This window comes from Varanus komodoensis, unplaced genomic scaffold, assembly GCF_004798865.1.
Source record: "Varanus komodoensis strain SLA01 unplaced genomic scaffold, ASM479886v1 scaffold100, whole genome shotgun sequence".
Lineage (NCBI taxonomy): Eukaryota > Metazoa > Chordata > Lepidosauria > Squamata > Varanidae > Varanus > Varanus komodoensis.
The window spans coordinates 1200252-1217131 of NW_025335270.1; the positions used below are offsets into that span (position 1 = coordinate 1200252).

Genomic DNA, 16880 nt, shown 5'->3' on the forward strand with positions numbered 1-16880 from the left:
TACTTTTAGCTACTCAGGAGATCATGGGACACTTTGTCAAAAGTTTTGCTGAAGTTAAGATATGCTGTGTTCACAGCATTCACACAGTCCACCAGAGAGGTTACTTAATAAAAAATGAAATCAGATTAGTCTGGCAGGTTTTGATCTTGAGGAATCCATGTTGGCTCCTTCCTATTAATCGCTGCATTGTTTTCAAGGTGTTTGCAGACCGATGGCGTGATAATCTGCTCCAGAAATTTCTCAGGAATTGATGTCCAGCTGACTAGTCTGTAGTTCCAGGTTCTTCTTCTTTTCCCTTTCTTGAGGAGGGGTACAACATTAGCCCTTCTCCAGTCTTTCGTTAGATTAATCAAAGAAAATATTTTAGAGAATGTTCCTACTACCCCTACACAGATCTCTGACCTTGGCGGTGGGTCTCAGACTGTATTTCAATGTCCTATGTAGCTTAAGCAGAAAGAATTGCACTGGTTGCTTCTTGAGGTAGTGAACTCTATCTTGGGGGAGGGTAAAAGGGGCATTCTGGTCTGCAGAGTGGGGACAGACTGCATAGGCCAGGATACAGCATTTCTTTTAACTTCAGCAGCCTCCTTTCCTTCTATTCTGAAGTGTCCCAGATAGATAGTCAAAACTGGCTGTCCAGCAAAATGCAGAATGGGAGGAGTGGAGATTTTCAGCCTTTGAGTTTGTGCCCCTAATTGATTAAAACCCATCCATGCTTAAACAGGCAGCAGCAGTTCTTTTTTTAAAAGGGATGTTTATGGGTTATAGATTCATAGAAATTGCAGCTATCAAGCACCATCTTAAAAAGGAAGGCAGCTATTAAACAGTATTTCCCTTCTCTCACATCCGTGCGGTACGCTCTCCTAAGATGATACCTCTTGTGACATGTGTTTTATACTAGTGACACCAAAGGAGGCATGGAATTTGTTTTAGAAATACTGTATTTGCCCATTATGCAAATCACATTTATAGACTAAAATATAATCATATAAATTTTAATCTCATTTGTCAATTTGCAGCCATATATTTGAGATCACTGGCATAAAAATGTGTAAAAGAGCTGTTAGCTATCTGGGAGACTGGACAAGAAGCTAAATGCAATATTCAAACACCTTCTACAACACTTCAAGTTCCTATTATGTTTAGCAGTACACAGTGTTTAAACATTTATCTTAAAATTAAGATAAATATTAAAGAATAAACATATAGTATATACTTAGAAATTGTTCTGAGTTTGAAATAGAGACAATTATATTCTTATTAGGCAATGGGATTTGAAACAGAGAAACAGAGAGCAACCTGTAATAAAAAGGATTTAATCTGTATGTAATACCAGTGTGACCTGGATCATAGAACCACAAGTTATGTGGACATTTCATGTTTTGTCTTTGTCATAAAGTTTAGGGTATCCAGTGTATGCAGTCTTGCTAGACATTTGATTTGTGATGCCTATGTTGGGACCTGGCTTCCATAGTCAATAATAATAATGATAATGGGATGGGAATGGAGAGACAAAAATAGCTGCTTTATGAAAATGTGGAGGACTTTTTTTCTGGGAGGATTCTGAGCAAAAAAAGAGACCCAATCGTTTAACTGCAAAAAGTTTTAAAATGACAGGAAGCAAAGCTTGTAAAATTCTTTTAAAGATAAAAAATGTGTGAAGGAATAACTCATAATTGTACAATTAGGAAGCAAAATATTATGTATCATAGAAGCATTCCTGCCAAATTGAGAAGGATAAGGTATGTCATAAAAGCACTTGGTTTAATATTATCATCTAAGAAACAAAGATAGTTCTTTTCTTTTCCCCTGCCCCACCCTACTCCAATCAAACATACCTGTATGGAAATGGTTTTAAAAAGACATTTCCTTTTGTCTTCCAGGAGGCCCAAATATGTGGGCTATCACTATTGAAGAACGAACAAAGTATGACAAGCAGTTTGACAGCCTCAAACCAGTTGGGGGATATGTTACAGGTGGGTGGGTGCTTCTTCAGTGTCCTGTGTTCTTCATTATAATTTGAATATTCGGTTCACATATTTGTCTTTTTGTTGAAATTTGATATAAAATTCCTTCCGACAAACGGGGAACTACCAGACCAGTAGTACTTGCCACTACCCAGTTTTTATGCTTCTGCCTTAAGCCACATATGGATATACAGAAGACTCTGGGGTATAATATGTTGTATGTGTATATCCTATAATGTTTGATTGAGACTAGTGGGCATGGCATAGGCATGTGGGAGGGGAAGAGTTCTCCTGAGCATTCTATTTGAATAATTAAAATAAAAATTTTACTAAAGCAACTTTTATTTAAGTGTTATTCTATAATTTCTTTAACAATCTCTATTAAATGATAGGCTGAAAAGTGTTTTAGTGATAATTAAAAGATTGGGCGGGAATTTAAGTGGGAGTAGGGATGTTCAGACTTTCTAAATCTGGAAAATTGATACAGTAGATTTATATTATGATGTCTCTCTCTGCTTTCCCCCCCACCTTCTTTTTTTCTGTACAGGAGATCAAGCTCGTAACTTTTTTTTACAATCAGGTTTGCCCTCTCCAGTCTTGGCTGAAATATGGTAAATAGATATATGATACTTGATATTATCATGTTTATATTTTATTTTGTGATACCAACAATGCAATTGCATGTATGTTGAATCAGAATTAAGTTCCACTGTGGCTTACCCTCAGATAATATTGTATATACAATCTGATTTTTTTTCCTTTATTGGAGCACTGTGGTTCTTCACTATTCTCTTTTTTTCTGGTCAGAGAAATATGTTGATTGGTGTGATCTGTAAGAAAAAGTCATTGTATTTATATCTACGTTAAAATTTCTAGCACAGGACATAGATATTAGAGTTAAATGGAATTATCCATTGTTTTGGGGAACCAAGTGAATGAGAGCAGCTGAAGAACCTATCCTGTATCAAAATGCAGTGTTAGTGAACACAGGAAAAAGAAAGGAGAATAGTTTGAGAAATGTATCCTTGAAAAACAGGATGCAAATAAGGAAATGCAGAAAGCTGCCACAATGAAGAAGCTGATCAGTAGTTTTTGTGTTCCACATCTAAGAGCAAGCTGTTTTACACCGTGTCTTTTCTTCCTAACGTTAACTATGCAATTGCAAATGACTCCACCTTGCCTGCACAAAAGGAGACACTTAGACCAGGCCATACCTACACAGAAATCATTGAGATGTTCTTTGCTGCGTTGGTAGCACATTGCCCTTTCCCTTCTTCCTAGCTTTCCTTATAAACCTCTGTTGCTTTTACTCAAACACTGGCATAATGTTTCTTCCCAGACACATCCCCAAAACTTCCTCACACTCCCACACGTGTGGGTGCTCTTATAACAGTTGTAAGAGAGATTCAAGAGTTATATCTGTTCCCAAAAATGTCCTGTAGAAAAGTTCACCTGTTGCCCTCCTAAACAGACATTCTATGTAGGTGACTACATGAAACCCCTTTACTTCACATATTGTATTCCAGCTATATTGTGCACTTTATACTTACTTATTAGATTTAGAATGATGAATAACATTTTTAAGGAAAGCTGTTCATATATTGCTGCCTCTGTGTGTGTGTGTGTGTGTGTGTGTGTGTGTGTGTGTGTGTGTTCAGTCACAATGTTGTGCCCAACCCCCTGTAACCCCACGGACCGCAGCACACGAGCCTGTCCTGTCCTCCACCATCCCCCAGAGTCCACCCAGCGTCTTTTAATTTTTTGGCTGCAGTCACCATCTGCAGTGAACTTGGATCCCAAGAAAATAAAATCTGTCACTACTATATTGCTGCCTAGCCTTTACTATTTTCAAATTATTTCTATGAAGACATTTACAGAAAGACAACAGTGGTAAAATCTCTGGAAATTTTGAAGTCATAGGGAAAATATAGTGGTACCTCGGCTCACAAACGCCTTGGTTCACAAACAAATTGGGTCACAGACAAAAATTTCTGAAAAATTTTGACTTGGATCACGAACACTGCTTTGGGTGGTGACCAAGATCGCAGCCATCTCCCCTCCCCACACCGAGTGGGAAGATGGCCACGATCCCAGTTGCTTTCGTGCAGGGAAGGCATGCGTGATCAGAGGCATGCTGCTGCAGGAAAGACAGGTAGAATCTTGACCATCTCCCCCGTGGCTCTGCTTTGCTGCTCCTGTCTTTCCTGCAGCAGCATGCCTTCCCTGCACGAAAGCAACTGGGATCGTGGCCATCTCCCCACTCGAGGGGTGGGGAGATGGCCGCGATCGATCGCAGTTCCATTCGTGATCGGAGGTGTGCTGCTGCCTTCCCAGCGCACCGTTTGTGCCCATCTCTCCCTCCCCCAGTGCGCCCGCGAGCACACCTTTCTCTTCCCCCCACCCCCCCAGCGTGCCGGGATGATGGGAGCCTGCAGGGATGATGGCGCGATCTTGGTCATGCTGGGGGCAGGGGGGAGATGGCAGCGCTTGTGTTTCGGGTGGTGGTGGGGGAGATGGCCACGATCTTTGTTGTCACTTTGCTTCACATTTTTCTGATTTAAAAAATGGTTACAGAACGGATTAACCTTATTTACATTGAACCTTATGGAGAAATTTAACTTGGCTCATGACCAATTTGGGTCACGACCAGAGTCCTGGAACAGATTAAGTTTGTGAGCCAAGGTACCACTGTACACTTTTAATCTGCTCTGTAGAACTCCCAGCATAGTTATTTCTTCCTAGTACTCATTAAAATGCTTGATTTGTGGAGCTAGCCAAAGTGGCTGCCCATAAGCCCTCTCAGATCAGGAGATTAAGAGCATCTAGTATTTATTTATTTATTTAGAATATTTGTATGCCGTCCTTTCGCAGAGCCTCAGGACGGCTTACATAAATAAGAAGAACAGAATAAAACATAATACAAATAAAAAATCCAGATCCACCCTGGCTGCAGATTAAAACCTATATAGCTAATATTAAAAGTTATTAAAATATTGTTGAAATAAAAAGGTCTTAGCCTGGCACCAAAAAACAAATAATGACGGCGCCAGGCGGACCTTTCTGGGAAGCGCATTCCATAGGCAGGGCGCCACTGCTGAGAAAGCCCTCCTTTAGTAGAAGGTGAAAGGAACACAGAGGTGAGGATTGCTTCTTCATTTCCCTTCCCCAATCATCTAAATGCTTTATTCCTGCTCACAAGGAGGAGGGGCTGAGGCACCACTTGGATTTCTGTATTCTGGCAGCGCCTCACTCTTCTTTTCCATCCCCCAAAAGAAGTAAGTTCTTGCTCACACATTTTCTTTCTCATGTGCACACATATGCATGCACTCACACACGTATACACATAGTACCAACAAGGGAGCACAGTTTAAAATGGCACCCTGCCACCCACTATTTTCTCTTTTTAAGAAAGTTTCTGGAGCTAACATGAGGCTCTTAAAAAGCGTTGGAAGAATTTAGATAATTTTTCAAAGTACTCAGAAAAATTACCAGAACCCTATGGGAAATTGTGGCTTCATAGGACCTGAAGACTTTTGCTTTCACCTTCCAGTGTCACCCCTGTATCTCTTTAATATCTATATGAGTTCTGGGAGCTTGGGCAGCTACATTAACTTTATTACCAACATATCTGTGCTGTCTTTACACAAGATTTTGAATTTACTGCCTTTGAGTTTAGAATTTAGAATGCTAGGATTATCTTTATATTTTTTTTCCATTTTGTATTTTATTATATTTTATTATCAGTTGCTTAGTAGGTTGTTTCGTCAGAATATTAAGCATATTAATATCCAAAAGAAAAGAAATACTCCCCAACCTTGCATAAGTTTCCAAAATGCTAGCCCACCTTCTCCTTCATCTCTGACTGATGTTTGTGCATTTGAGGTCTTGTTTGCAAAAAGATTTTCATCTGTATAGAGTCCCACAAATGTATACTTACCAGCATGACCCAGACAGCGCAAAATCCAGAAGTGCACTTTGTGTGGACAATTTGTGTGTATCTAGCCCCTGTGTAAATGTAAAGCCCCAGCGGGTGAATGTCAGGTGTGGAAACAACAGAGCAATCTGTGTCATACCCTGTGTACAAAGGGTCTGTCCACTTTAAGTGTGTAGCTAAAAGAATCACCAGATGGATCTGTATGTATCTAAAATCTCACAGTTAGTAAATCAGCACCCTCTCTGGACTGTATGTGACCAAAATAACTGTGTTTGGAAAAAAAAATCTTTTTTTCCTTCAAAGCAAGATCCTTAAAATATCTTTGGAATTTGGATATTTTTTTCTCTAAAGAATTAGTAAACTGAATGTATAGATTCTGTGGTCGAATAGCCATGAATAGCAATCAGTGGCACATGGGCGAGATTTAGCTATGTGATTCGTGAACCAGAAGCTTTCCATATAGCATCCTCCCACCCTACTGCTTCATAAGCAACTGTGGCTGGAGGCTGATGCCACATGGGGTCTGTTCTGTTTGTAAAGGGGTCCACTGTGGAGGTCGTAAGTGGTACTTGGTACACGAGAAAACCGATAAGAGCACTCCACCAAATAGAAAAATAAAGGAACTACCCAAGGCGGAATGTCCACTACTGTTAAATAATAGGACGCGCACAAGTATATGTTCTCTTTGTATATGTATGCTGTTGTTTTTAAAGGGCTCTCTCTGACCTGAACAAGGATGGGAAAATGGATCAACAGGAATTTTCCATAGCTATGAAACTCATCAAGTTAAAACTACAAGGTCAACCATTGCCTGTAATTCTCCCTCCAGTCATGAAGCAGGCGCCAATATTCTCACCCCTGATGTCTGCTCGTTTTGGTAATCATGAATATTTAATACATTTATACATGTATATAATGTATAAAAAATAGTTCCTTCCCCAAATTATTATTGATGAAGATGGCGATGTACAAATCTATGGTATAATCATTATATTTGTCAAAATATGTGCAGATATTTTTTCTCATAAAGCTTCTGAATACAGTAAGAAGTGTTACTGAGTTGATTCTTCTGTGTATTGGTGACACTGTAGTAATACCTGGGGTTCAAGGCACGCTGCAGCTAGTTCCTTCATGTAGCCATCAGCCCACGTTGTGCACATTCTGTACTATAATTTGCACATGAATAGCAGAGCTGTCTGAAGCCATAAAAATAACCGTAATTTAAATAAAGGGGTTATGATAAAGTATTGCACAGATTCTTTCAATTAAAAGCAGGGAGAACTGATGAGTTTTTAATGTTGTTTTAAAGATATGCTAGCCATATTTCTCTGGGGAGGGAATTCCTTAGGGTATGGACCACAGCTTGGTTGGACCTATCTCTGCGTTAACTGTTCAATTCTTCTTCTAGGTATGGGCAGTATGCCAAATCTGTCTATTCCAGCGTCTGTACCTACGATTACACCTTTAGCTCCCATGTCCTCCTTTCCTTCTGTAACTTCCATCCCTCCCCTGGTTATTTCTGCTCCCCTGCTGCCTTCTGTCAGCACATCGTCATTGCCAAATGGAACATCTGGCTTCTTGCAGCCACTTCCTGCATCATACTCTTCAAGTAAGTATAATCAGGTCTATTGTCAGAGTATTTGCATTTCTGACAGTCCAAGTCAGAAACTATCTAGAGTGAGAAATCTTGGTCTCTCTGATACCCCCTCTTGAGAAAACAGCGAAACACGAAAGCTCTTCTTTTTTCCACATTTGTCTTTTCTCACAGGCAATGTAGTCAGATCTCATATAACTGAAACTTAAAGTCTGACTGATTCACATATCACAATAGCAGTTCCTGGAGGAAAAGTGGAACGTATGAGTTGTGTGCAATTCATTTCCACTGTCAATTATCAGCCCAAGGTTTATTGTTGCCCATGGTTTGTTACTGGAACCCATAAAGAACCCCAAGTTTCTGAATTTGTGGGTCACAAAATGTAGGTACAGGGCATTCCTGAGGGTGTTGATTGAGAATAGAAATAACGAGCATGTGACTTGCACACATTGCATGTCACCATAATGCCTACGTTAAACAACTCAGGAATTGTTGCCATGAAATGTGAAGCAAATCTATATGTGATTTTACCTCCACCCCTACAATACTTTTTTAAAATGAATAACAGCCTTTGAGACTGCAATGGAGAATAAACTGAATATGGAGTGCAGCTTAACCCCTTTTCTTGTGCTGAAAACCATGCACACAACTTATGTTTGGGAAGATAGGGCCCCTCCTCTTCTCCCCACAGTGGGAGAGCAGTTTGGAAGAGGTCATTTTTGTACGGACTAATGACAGGAAGAGTTGATCAGAGGATTTCCTGTCACTCCTCCCACTTTTGATCATAGCCACTGAGGTCCCCCCGCCCCATAAAAGGAAATTGTTGGCATGCTACGTAAGTCAGATAAATTTGTTGGAGGTTAAAGACCATGCTAGTCATTGTTTTTACGTAAGTTGGTATCACTTGTAGTTTTCTAAAATTTCTGGCTGAGTTGAGAGTCAACCATTGTTTCTGCTAGCAAGCTGTGAAGTCCACTCCTACCAAGATAGTGAAGCAGAATTATATGCACACAAAAACTGTTTAAAGATTGATCAATTAAGTGTTGATTAAAAAACACATAAATACAGAGTGCATGATTGATTTTTTTTCAGAACAGTACATAGGATATAGGAAGAGAAAAATCAGATTTGATCAGAAGAGGGAAAGGGAGTATTGGGGAAATGGAAACTCCTTGGGTAAACAAAAAATTCAAAAGAGTTAGGTTATATATTAGGGTGTTGCAGTGAGAATAGTTTAAGAGCCAGTTCTTTTGATACAGATTCTACAGATCTTTTCCAAAAGACAAGTAATTCAAATGCATCCAAGTATGGCACACAGATACTGTGCTATATGACTTGCCTGTTGTAGTAATCAGGTCTTCATCAGGTGAGGATAGCTGTCTATGTCGGTATCAGTGAAGGTGTTGCTGCCTGTTAGTTGGACTGCTAACTCATTCACTTGTATCATTTTTTCTCTTATTTCAGCTTTGCCTCATTCTAATTCATATAGTCCCATGGTAGGAGGATTTGGTGGTGCCAATATCCAGAAGACACAATCCCTGATAGATTTGGGATCTAGTAGGTATGGATTTTTGGGCATGGGATTTTCAAGCTTCAAATGTAGGATTATACTGTTTCCAACACAAAGCTATCTTTCAATGGTCTTTCCAGGCCAGAGGTGCTTCCAAACAGAAGGCTCCTAGTTCTGCCAGATCTTCTTCCCTTTGCCCCACACATCTTTCAGGCACAATCCTATTCATGCTTAGATGGAAAAAAGATCTTATGATTTATTTTATTTATTTGTTTGTTTTTCAATTTATATCCTGTCTTTTTCCTACAAAGGGCTCAAGGCAGCTTACATCATCTCTCCTCCCCCATCTTATCCCCACAACAACAACCCTGTGAGGTAGGTTGGACTGAGAGTCTGTGACTGGCCCAGAGTCACCCAGTTGGCTCCATGGCTGAGCGGGGACTTGAACCCAGATCGTCTGAGTCCCAGTCCCATGCTCTTAACCACTATACCACACTGGCTCTTGATCTCTAGTGTTCCTCAGCCAGCAGTCCCAGCAGTTTCTTTCTGTTGCAGATGGCTCAGAAGAGAGGAATTGCCCGTATTAGTTGAAGAAGCCAGTCTTGACACTTACCCCCAGCTATAAGCTGTTTCAAAGGATTATTATGATAGTTCACACACCACATCAAATGAACCAGGAACAGGGGTGTTCTTTATGGTCTCTGTGCACCACACACACATGGGCTCTGCACCTGTGTGGAGCCTTTTGCTGGGAAGATTTAATAGCTGAGAGCATTTTGGTGGGCACCCCCCCCCCATGTGGGGAACTTCTACCATATCCCCTCTGGTCTTCTTCAACCACCTTTGGTGCATTGGAAAGTTCTTTCTCTACATTCTTTTCTCTTTGAAGTGTTTGTCCTCAACCCTTTTCTAATTACCCTTGACATCTTTCTGATCCCTTTATTTCTTAACCCTCACAAAATTTTCTGCTCCTTCACGCACGCACGCACGCACGCACGCACACATGTATGCACACACGCAACATACAAAAAGAAATCCTCTTTGTCCACACAACCTATCTCCTTTTTATTATTATTTACTATTTCTTGCTTTTCTTACATGTTTTCCTGATGGCTCTGAAGGCCCTTTTCTGAAAAAGCATCCATTGCACTGCCAGACTGCTCCTGACTGATGGGCATTCATTGCTTGTGTGCCTGGGAGAATGGCATGTCATCGATAAATGTTCTCACTGCCAGTTGTTCTCCAAGTGGGTGTGGAAAAATGAACTCATCAGCTCCATGTGAAGCCTAACAAGTCCCCCTGTGCCATTGAAGCCTCGACTTTGAGTCTTCCTGCCCATTTATTTATTTGGGATATTTCTAACCAGTCCAATCACTATGCATCTCTGGGCAGCTTACAAACAAATTCAATAAATACAACAGTATAAAAGATCATAAATACCCCAAACAATGATAAGACTAATCACCCACAACTGAAGTAAAACATAATTAAAATCTTTTAAACATTAAAATACTAGGTGAATAAAAAGGCCTTGGCCTGGCGCCGAAAAGCATATGTCAGCACCAGGTGGACCTCTTTAGGGAGCACATTCCATAGCTGGCACAGAGAAAGCCCTCCTCCAGGTGTTCTGTCTCCTAATCTCCTTCAAGGAGGGTTCCTGGAGCAGGGCCTCTGCTGCAGATCTTAAGGGTCGGGAGGGCATGTAGGGAAAAACTGTGGAGGGCATCTACAGTTGCCTCAATCTGCTCAAGCAGATTGGTGCCGTCTCCCTCAGCTACAGCACTTTCAGCTACACTTTTGGTGGCCTCTTCACTGTCTCCTACTCTAGGCAATATGGTGAAGCACAAGAAGGCCAAAAAATTGCCAAGTGAGCAAAGGAAGGGCATTCTAAAGACTCTGCAGTACCAAAGCCTAAACAGCACCGCATGGAACCATGCCTGGTACCATCTGACATTGAGCCTCCCCTCGGTGCCTCCCTACAGCTGTCAACACCAGGGCCACTACCAAGACTAGATCCCTTCTTGGCATCCATATCAGAGGGTGAAATTCAGGATACATCTCCATCTTATTCCTGACCATGGTTCACCTGGATCATCATCCTGTCCAGGGAGAATTACATCCAGCTCCTGCTGGTTTCAGACCTGATCCTGTACGATCGGGATGCTACTACATCTGGACATCAAAACCCTTCATCTGATGGCATGGAGGATCCATCCCTAGAGCGCACACACACTCCTCTCCAGGAACAATTAAACTCTGTTCTCAAAGCAGCTCTGGAACCAGCCGCTAGAATATTGTACCAGACAAAGAGGGCTGCTTTCTCAGCTGAGTTCTTCTGTCAGTTCCCCAAACTTCTTGTTTGTTATGGATGCAAGGCAAAATGTCAGCCTCTCTCACCTCAGGCTATCAGCTTAGGTTGCTTGAACAATTATTCTGGCTTATGACTTAGTGGGACTGCAGCTCCCAGTACCACCTAAAGCACACTCGACCCAAGGGGTGGTGCCTTTTACAGCATAGCAGGCAGGTATCCTGTTACCAGACCTGTGCAAAGTGGCAACATGGTCAACATGTTCAAACATTGTCACCTTGGTGTCCAGGCCAGAGCAGACTGTGTTTTCAGGAGAGCAGTTCTTTCAGTGGTTCTAAAATGACAACTCCACCCATCAACCCTGTATGAGTAAGTTTACTAGTTGCCCACATGTGTGATGCACAGGGACCACAAAGATGAAAGGCAAGTTGCTTACCTGTAAGTATCTTTCTTTAAGTAGTCATTTGCGCATTCATACAACTGCCTCACCTACTGCTCTGGGTGTTGTGAGCAACTTAGCTGTCTGTGTACTGTCAGCATCTTCTGCCCCAAATATTTCCCTGTTTAATGGCAGATTTGATACGAATCTGCTAAAGTGGACTCAGTGCTGCTGTCCTCCTAGTGCCACTTTATGGTACTATTCTGGAACAGTGCCACCTTGCTGTGGGCAGGGTAGGAACCCCTACTCTGTTATTTCTCCCTTAGTCCCAAAGCCACCAGGTGGTTTTTTTTTGGAACCGAGGAAAAATGACGGAAACCATTTTATACAGTTGCAAGGGGAGGAATTCCTGCCTAAACACTCTCAGCTATTAAATCTTCCTGGCAACAGGCTCCAGAAAATGTGTGAATACCCAGATGACTATTCAAAGGATGACAGTTACAGATAAGCAACTTGCCTTTCCTGGGCTGTTTATGAAAGCCGGAAGTGGGGTGCTCACATGCTCTGGTGGAAATCAACTAATTGGTGGGTTAAACAACCTCTGAATTGACATTGCACATTGGAACCAGATGAGTACCTTGTGACTGGCAGAATCAGGAGCCATGTATCTGGAAGCTAGATAGAAGATAAAACATTGGGAAAACATGGGCTGATTACAATTGGATAAAAATATCATTTGGAACCATCATTGTAAAATGAAAGTAAATGACCCATGGTGATTGCACACTAAAGTCTCAGCTGGAAGCACACAAATTTTTCCCCAAGAAGTGTGCAATCAATTTATTCATACAGAAATCAAAATAAAGAATGACCATTTTGAATGATGTTGCTATAATGTACTATATATTGGACCATTTTTAAAAAAAACATGACTCTCTTTTCTTATTGCAGTTCAAATTCTTCTTCTACTACCTCACTAACTGGGAATTCACCTAAGACTGGATCTTCAGATTGGGCAGTTCCTCAGGCTTCCAGGTTAAAATACAGGCAGAAATTTAATAGCCTTGACAAAGGGATGAGTGGATACCTTTCAGGTTAGTATTAGATTTAATTATTTTAGTGCTTCTTATTATAGTTCTTAAGAGAGAACTTGTATACATTCATCATCCTAGTTGAGCCATTGGGCAAGATTTACTTGGAGTTTACTCATTAGGTGCTGTACACAGACATGCAGCCTTTGATAACAGAGATGGCACGTGGCCAGCAAAAACTGTAGCCATGGATAGTCTCCTTCATGAATTAGTCCAGCCCTCTTTTAAAACCATCCAGATTGGTGGCCCCTCCCTGGGGCAGTGAATTCCATAGCTGGACTGTGGAAGTCCAGTTCATGAATACAATGAACCACTAGACTAGGCAAAGGAACCAAAACAATTCCAATTTCCAAATGAGTATTTTTATCAAAGTGAAGTTAAGAATTGGTCAGTTACTATAAAAGCAAAATTTGAACTAGAACCAAGTAGCTAAGTCTTTACAATTAGGAATCTAAATCTTAAGCAGCTTATCGGGGTGGGGGCACACCAAACACAAATGAGGCACAACAGCATAACAGAGTCCTGCCTTGACTTTTTGATAGTCACTTGAAGACAAAGCAAGTAAACTTGCACAGAGAGGTCAGAAAATGACATTGACCAGTCTATAGTTCAAGAGGACCTGATCATACATCTCCTAGGTGATTGGTGCAGAATCGTGTAAAGAATTGGGTCAGAGGTGAGCTAAAGGGGAAGAGTCAGCAATAAATGTATAGTAATGCAAACACCTATAGATGCCTGGTCACATTTTATACTCAAGAGCATTAAAGACAAAGTGAGGAAAATATTGGTTTGCCGCAGCTCATAACTTTAGTTCATGGTTTAATTGACAAAAATAATTCCCTTCTGTCCTTATGTGATATCTTCTGAAAGGGTTATTTTTCTGAAGGAAAGGGATAGCTAGTGCAGAGGCTTTGTCTTTAATCCAGGTGGTGTGACTCAGCCAGTGGAATAGCAGTTGCTGGGTTTCTCCTCCTACTTCGTCTTCTGTCAAATCTGCTGTGAAGCGTTGGGGAACCCTACAGAGCAGATATGGAAGGCACACAAGAGCTGCTGGGGTGGATGGTCATGGATTTATGCCTTTATTACATGTTGTAGAATACTTCATTTTCCTCAAATGAAGTAATTGTTGCCTGACCTAGATTAGGAAATAAAACCCCATTATACACATAATAGTTAAATGAATTTACATATTCATGAATATAGAAATTAATTTTCAGTCCTACATTCATTACTTAAGCGTAATTCTTCATTGATGTAGAGCAGTACAACCCAAAGTGGGTTGTGGAAAGATCTAGGGGGGCGGTAAGGAAAATGAGAGCAGCAGGGGGACATTACAGGTAAACCCTGGGTTATAAACAATCCATATTTACAAATGCCCACTCTACCATAAACTTTGTATGGATATCTCTAAGAAAAGCCACAAATATCTCAAGGGAACTACACAATGCATTTGGCGATACATCATGAGTGGCTGCATAGATCCATCCTTTCTTCTAAAGCATGGGTCCTCAGACTATGGCCCGGGGGACAGATCTGGCCCACCATGCCCATTTGGACCTGCTGCGTGTGTGCCCGTGCCCACGGGCATGCCCTTCAACACCCACCTTGCCCCGTGCTCGGGAGGCAGTGGTTTGCTCACTCGGAGAAAACATTCTCCAATTGAGCAAGCCGTTGCCTCGTGCGTCCGCCTTGTGGTGCGTGCCTGCCCCCCCATGCCCCGCCTCACCTTGCCTCACTGTGCGCCCCACCCCAGCCTCAGTGTGCGCGCCTGCATGCACCACCTCCGTGCTGGCCCACACGCACTGCCAGCACCACCTTTCCGGCCCATACCCAGCACCGGCAGCTTTCAACTGGCCCCCTGGTGGAAAAGTTTGAAGACCCCTGTTCTAAAGTCTCTTCCTCCTTTCATATAAATCAAGAAACAGTGCTCCTGGCATTCTACCCATCACCATCTACAGATGTTGAAAGTGTGCTGCATATGCTTGATGTTTGTCATGCATTCGCTTTCCATTGGTCCCGAACCAAGTCAGTTTGCAAAACAAAATGACTGTTCATAAAATATGTGGAACACTCCAAAGGTGATGCAATTGGTCCCCAAAGTCTCATGCATTGGATTGTAGAGACGATTAAATTATTTTATTTCTATTAAAAGCTTTTTTAGACCGTCCGCTACAAGCGTCTTGGTACAGCTTACAAGAAGAAGAAAAAAATGAAAATATAAAACAAAATTATTGAGGTTGCATCCAACCTCAATAATAAAACCCAGAATAAAACTGATTGAACATTAAAATAGGAAATTAGCATACCAGCTAGTGAACTTGGACTTGCCAGACAGTCCTAGAGCACATTCCACCAGGGCGATATCAACATCAGTGGCCCTCCGCGCAGGACCACCATTAGATGCATTGTGCAAAGCAGTTATATGGTCAACACAACCCACATTCATCCAACACTATTGGCTTGATGTGAGAACCAGACAGAACTGCTCCTTTGGTCAGGCTGTGTTGTCATCCATTCTTTTGTAATGACTCCTCCCACCTCCTTTAATGGTATGCTTGCTAGTCACCCATATATGGGATGCACAGGGACCACGATGAAGAAAAGGAAGGTTGCATACCTGTACCTGTCATTCTTTGAGTGATCACCTATGCATTCACGCTACCCACCCACCGCCCCTGCATCAGTGTCGGTGGATAATTTTTCTCTCCCTTTTCCTAGTATTTGCATAGTGATAGGACATTCAGGGACCTATTAAAAGGGTAAATGTTGGTCTCCAGTTGAACTAAGAAAATGGCAGGAGCTCTCCTATTTATATAATGGAGAAGAGGGGCAGGCTTCCACCAAAACTTCTAGGTTTAGCAAGAGGAATCTTGCTGAACGTGCTGCTGCACAGATGACCATCAAAGACTGATAGTTACAGTTATGCAATCTGCCTGCACCTGTAGTTATTTTATGATTACTGTATTGGTATCATTATTACAATGCTGTATTGTGTTTAAGATGTTTTAGCGTATATTGAAATGTATCTTAAAGTGTTTTATATGCATGGAAAGGTAAAATATATACATATACTAAGACAAACATTTGGCTTAATCATTTGATCTGACTTAATACAAATCCAGCTAAAGGGCATTCTCAGGAACAGAACGTCCATAGCACAGGGACTACCTGTATAGAGTACAACTACAAAAGAAACAAAGAGAACAAAAGGCAAAGGTTTGTAAAAAGGGCCACTGAGGAGCCTGCCTCACCACCCCCCAGCCCTGCAAGCTGCCATCCTCCGCAGTGCCCCCACCCTGATGCCCCTGTGAGAACGGGGACAAGGGTAGGGGAGAGAGGAGCTGGGCAAGCCATGACCCTCCTCCCCGCAGGCTCTCTTAAGCCAGCTGGTGCCCAAGGCTGTCCCCCGCTGTTTTGCCGTCGCTGCTGCTGAGGACTGCCAAGAAGACTGCCTCAACCCCCCTCCCACAGTCCTGCAAGCTGCCCCTCACCATGGCTCCCCCCTCCCAGTGCCCTGGTGGGAGAGCGGATGAGAGACGGGGAGAGAGAAGCCAGGCAAGCAAGGGGCATTGATCAGTCCACCTCAGGTAGGACAACCCCAGCACCTCTAATACAAAGAAAGAGGCACAGGCGCTTGGGTTGTCACCCAACAGGTAACTGCCCAAAAAAGTCTGGGAACCACTGACTTAGGGTCCATCTTTTCAGGACATGTTTCTTTGGGTTCCTTTGGGGTGAGATTTAAAGTTAAACCAGGATAGCCAGTTGGTTTAGTTGTTTACAGTCTGCATCACTGTTTGTTTGGTTTGCCTATTAATATACTAGATTTGCCTATTAATATACTTAATCAATTTTAATAGGATTTCAGGCAAAAAATGCTCTTCTGCAATCAAACTTATCCCAGACGCAGTTGGCTACTATTTGGTAAGTTGCTCATGGATTAGTAATATCCAGATACTTTTGTGGAAGTTTATAATAGATTTACAGTGTTAACAAATGGAGAGTGATTTTTGAAGAAATTGTAGATTAAAAAACTGTACTGTTTTGCATAATATGAGTTTAATGGTATACTATTATGTTATGTATATTCTTAGATTGCA

The 16880-nt window shown here is 41.7% G+C and overlaps 1 protein-coding gene across 6 annotated transcripts in view; it reads left to right on the forward strand.

Moving 5' to 3' along the window:
• ITSN2 (intersectin 2) overlaps positions 1-16880 on the forward strand; it is a 122726-nt gene that overhangs the window by 11364 nt on the left and 94482 nt on the right. For all 6 annotated transcript variants that reach the window (XM_044419237.1, XM_044419242.1, XM_044419238.1 and 3 more), the window contains 7 exons: positions 1884-1976; positions 2515-2578; positions 6615-6778; positions 7310-7510; positions 8960-9056; positions 12644-12786; positions 16641-16704. In XM_044419237.1, coding sequence (XP_044275172.1) covers positions 1884-1976; positions 2515-2578; positions 6615-6778; positions 7310-7510; positions 8960-9056; positions 12644-12786; positions 16641-16704 — 826 coding nt within the window. The remainder of the gene's footprint in view (positions 1-1883; positions 1977-2514; positions 2579-6614; positions 6779-7309; positions 7511-8959; positions 9057-12643; positions 12787-16640; positions 16705-16880) is intronic.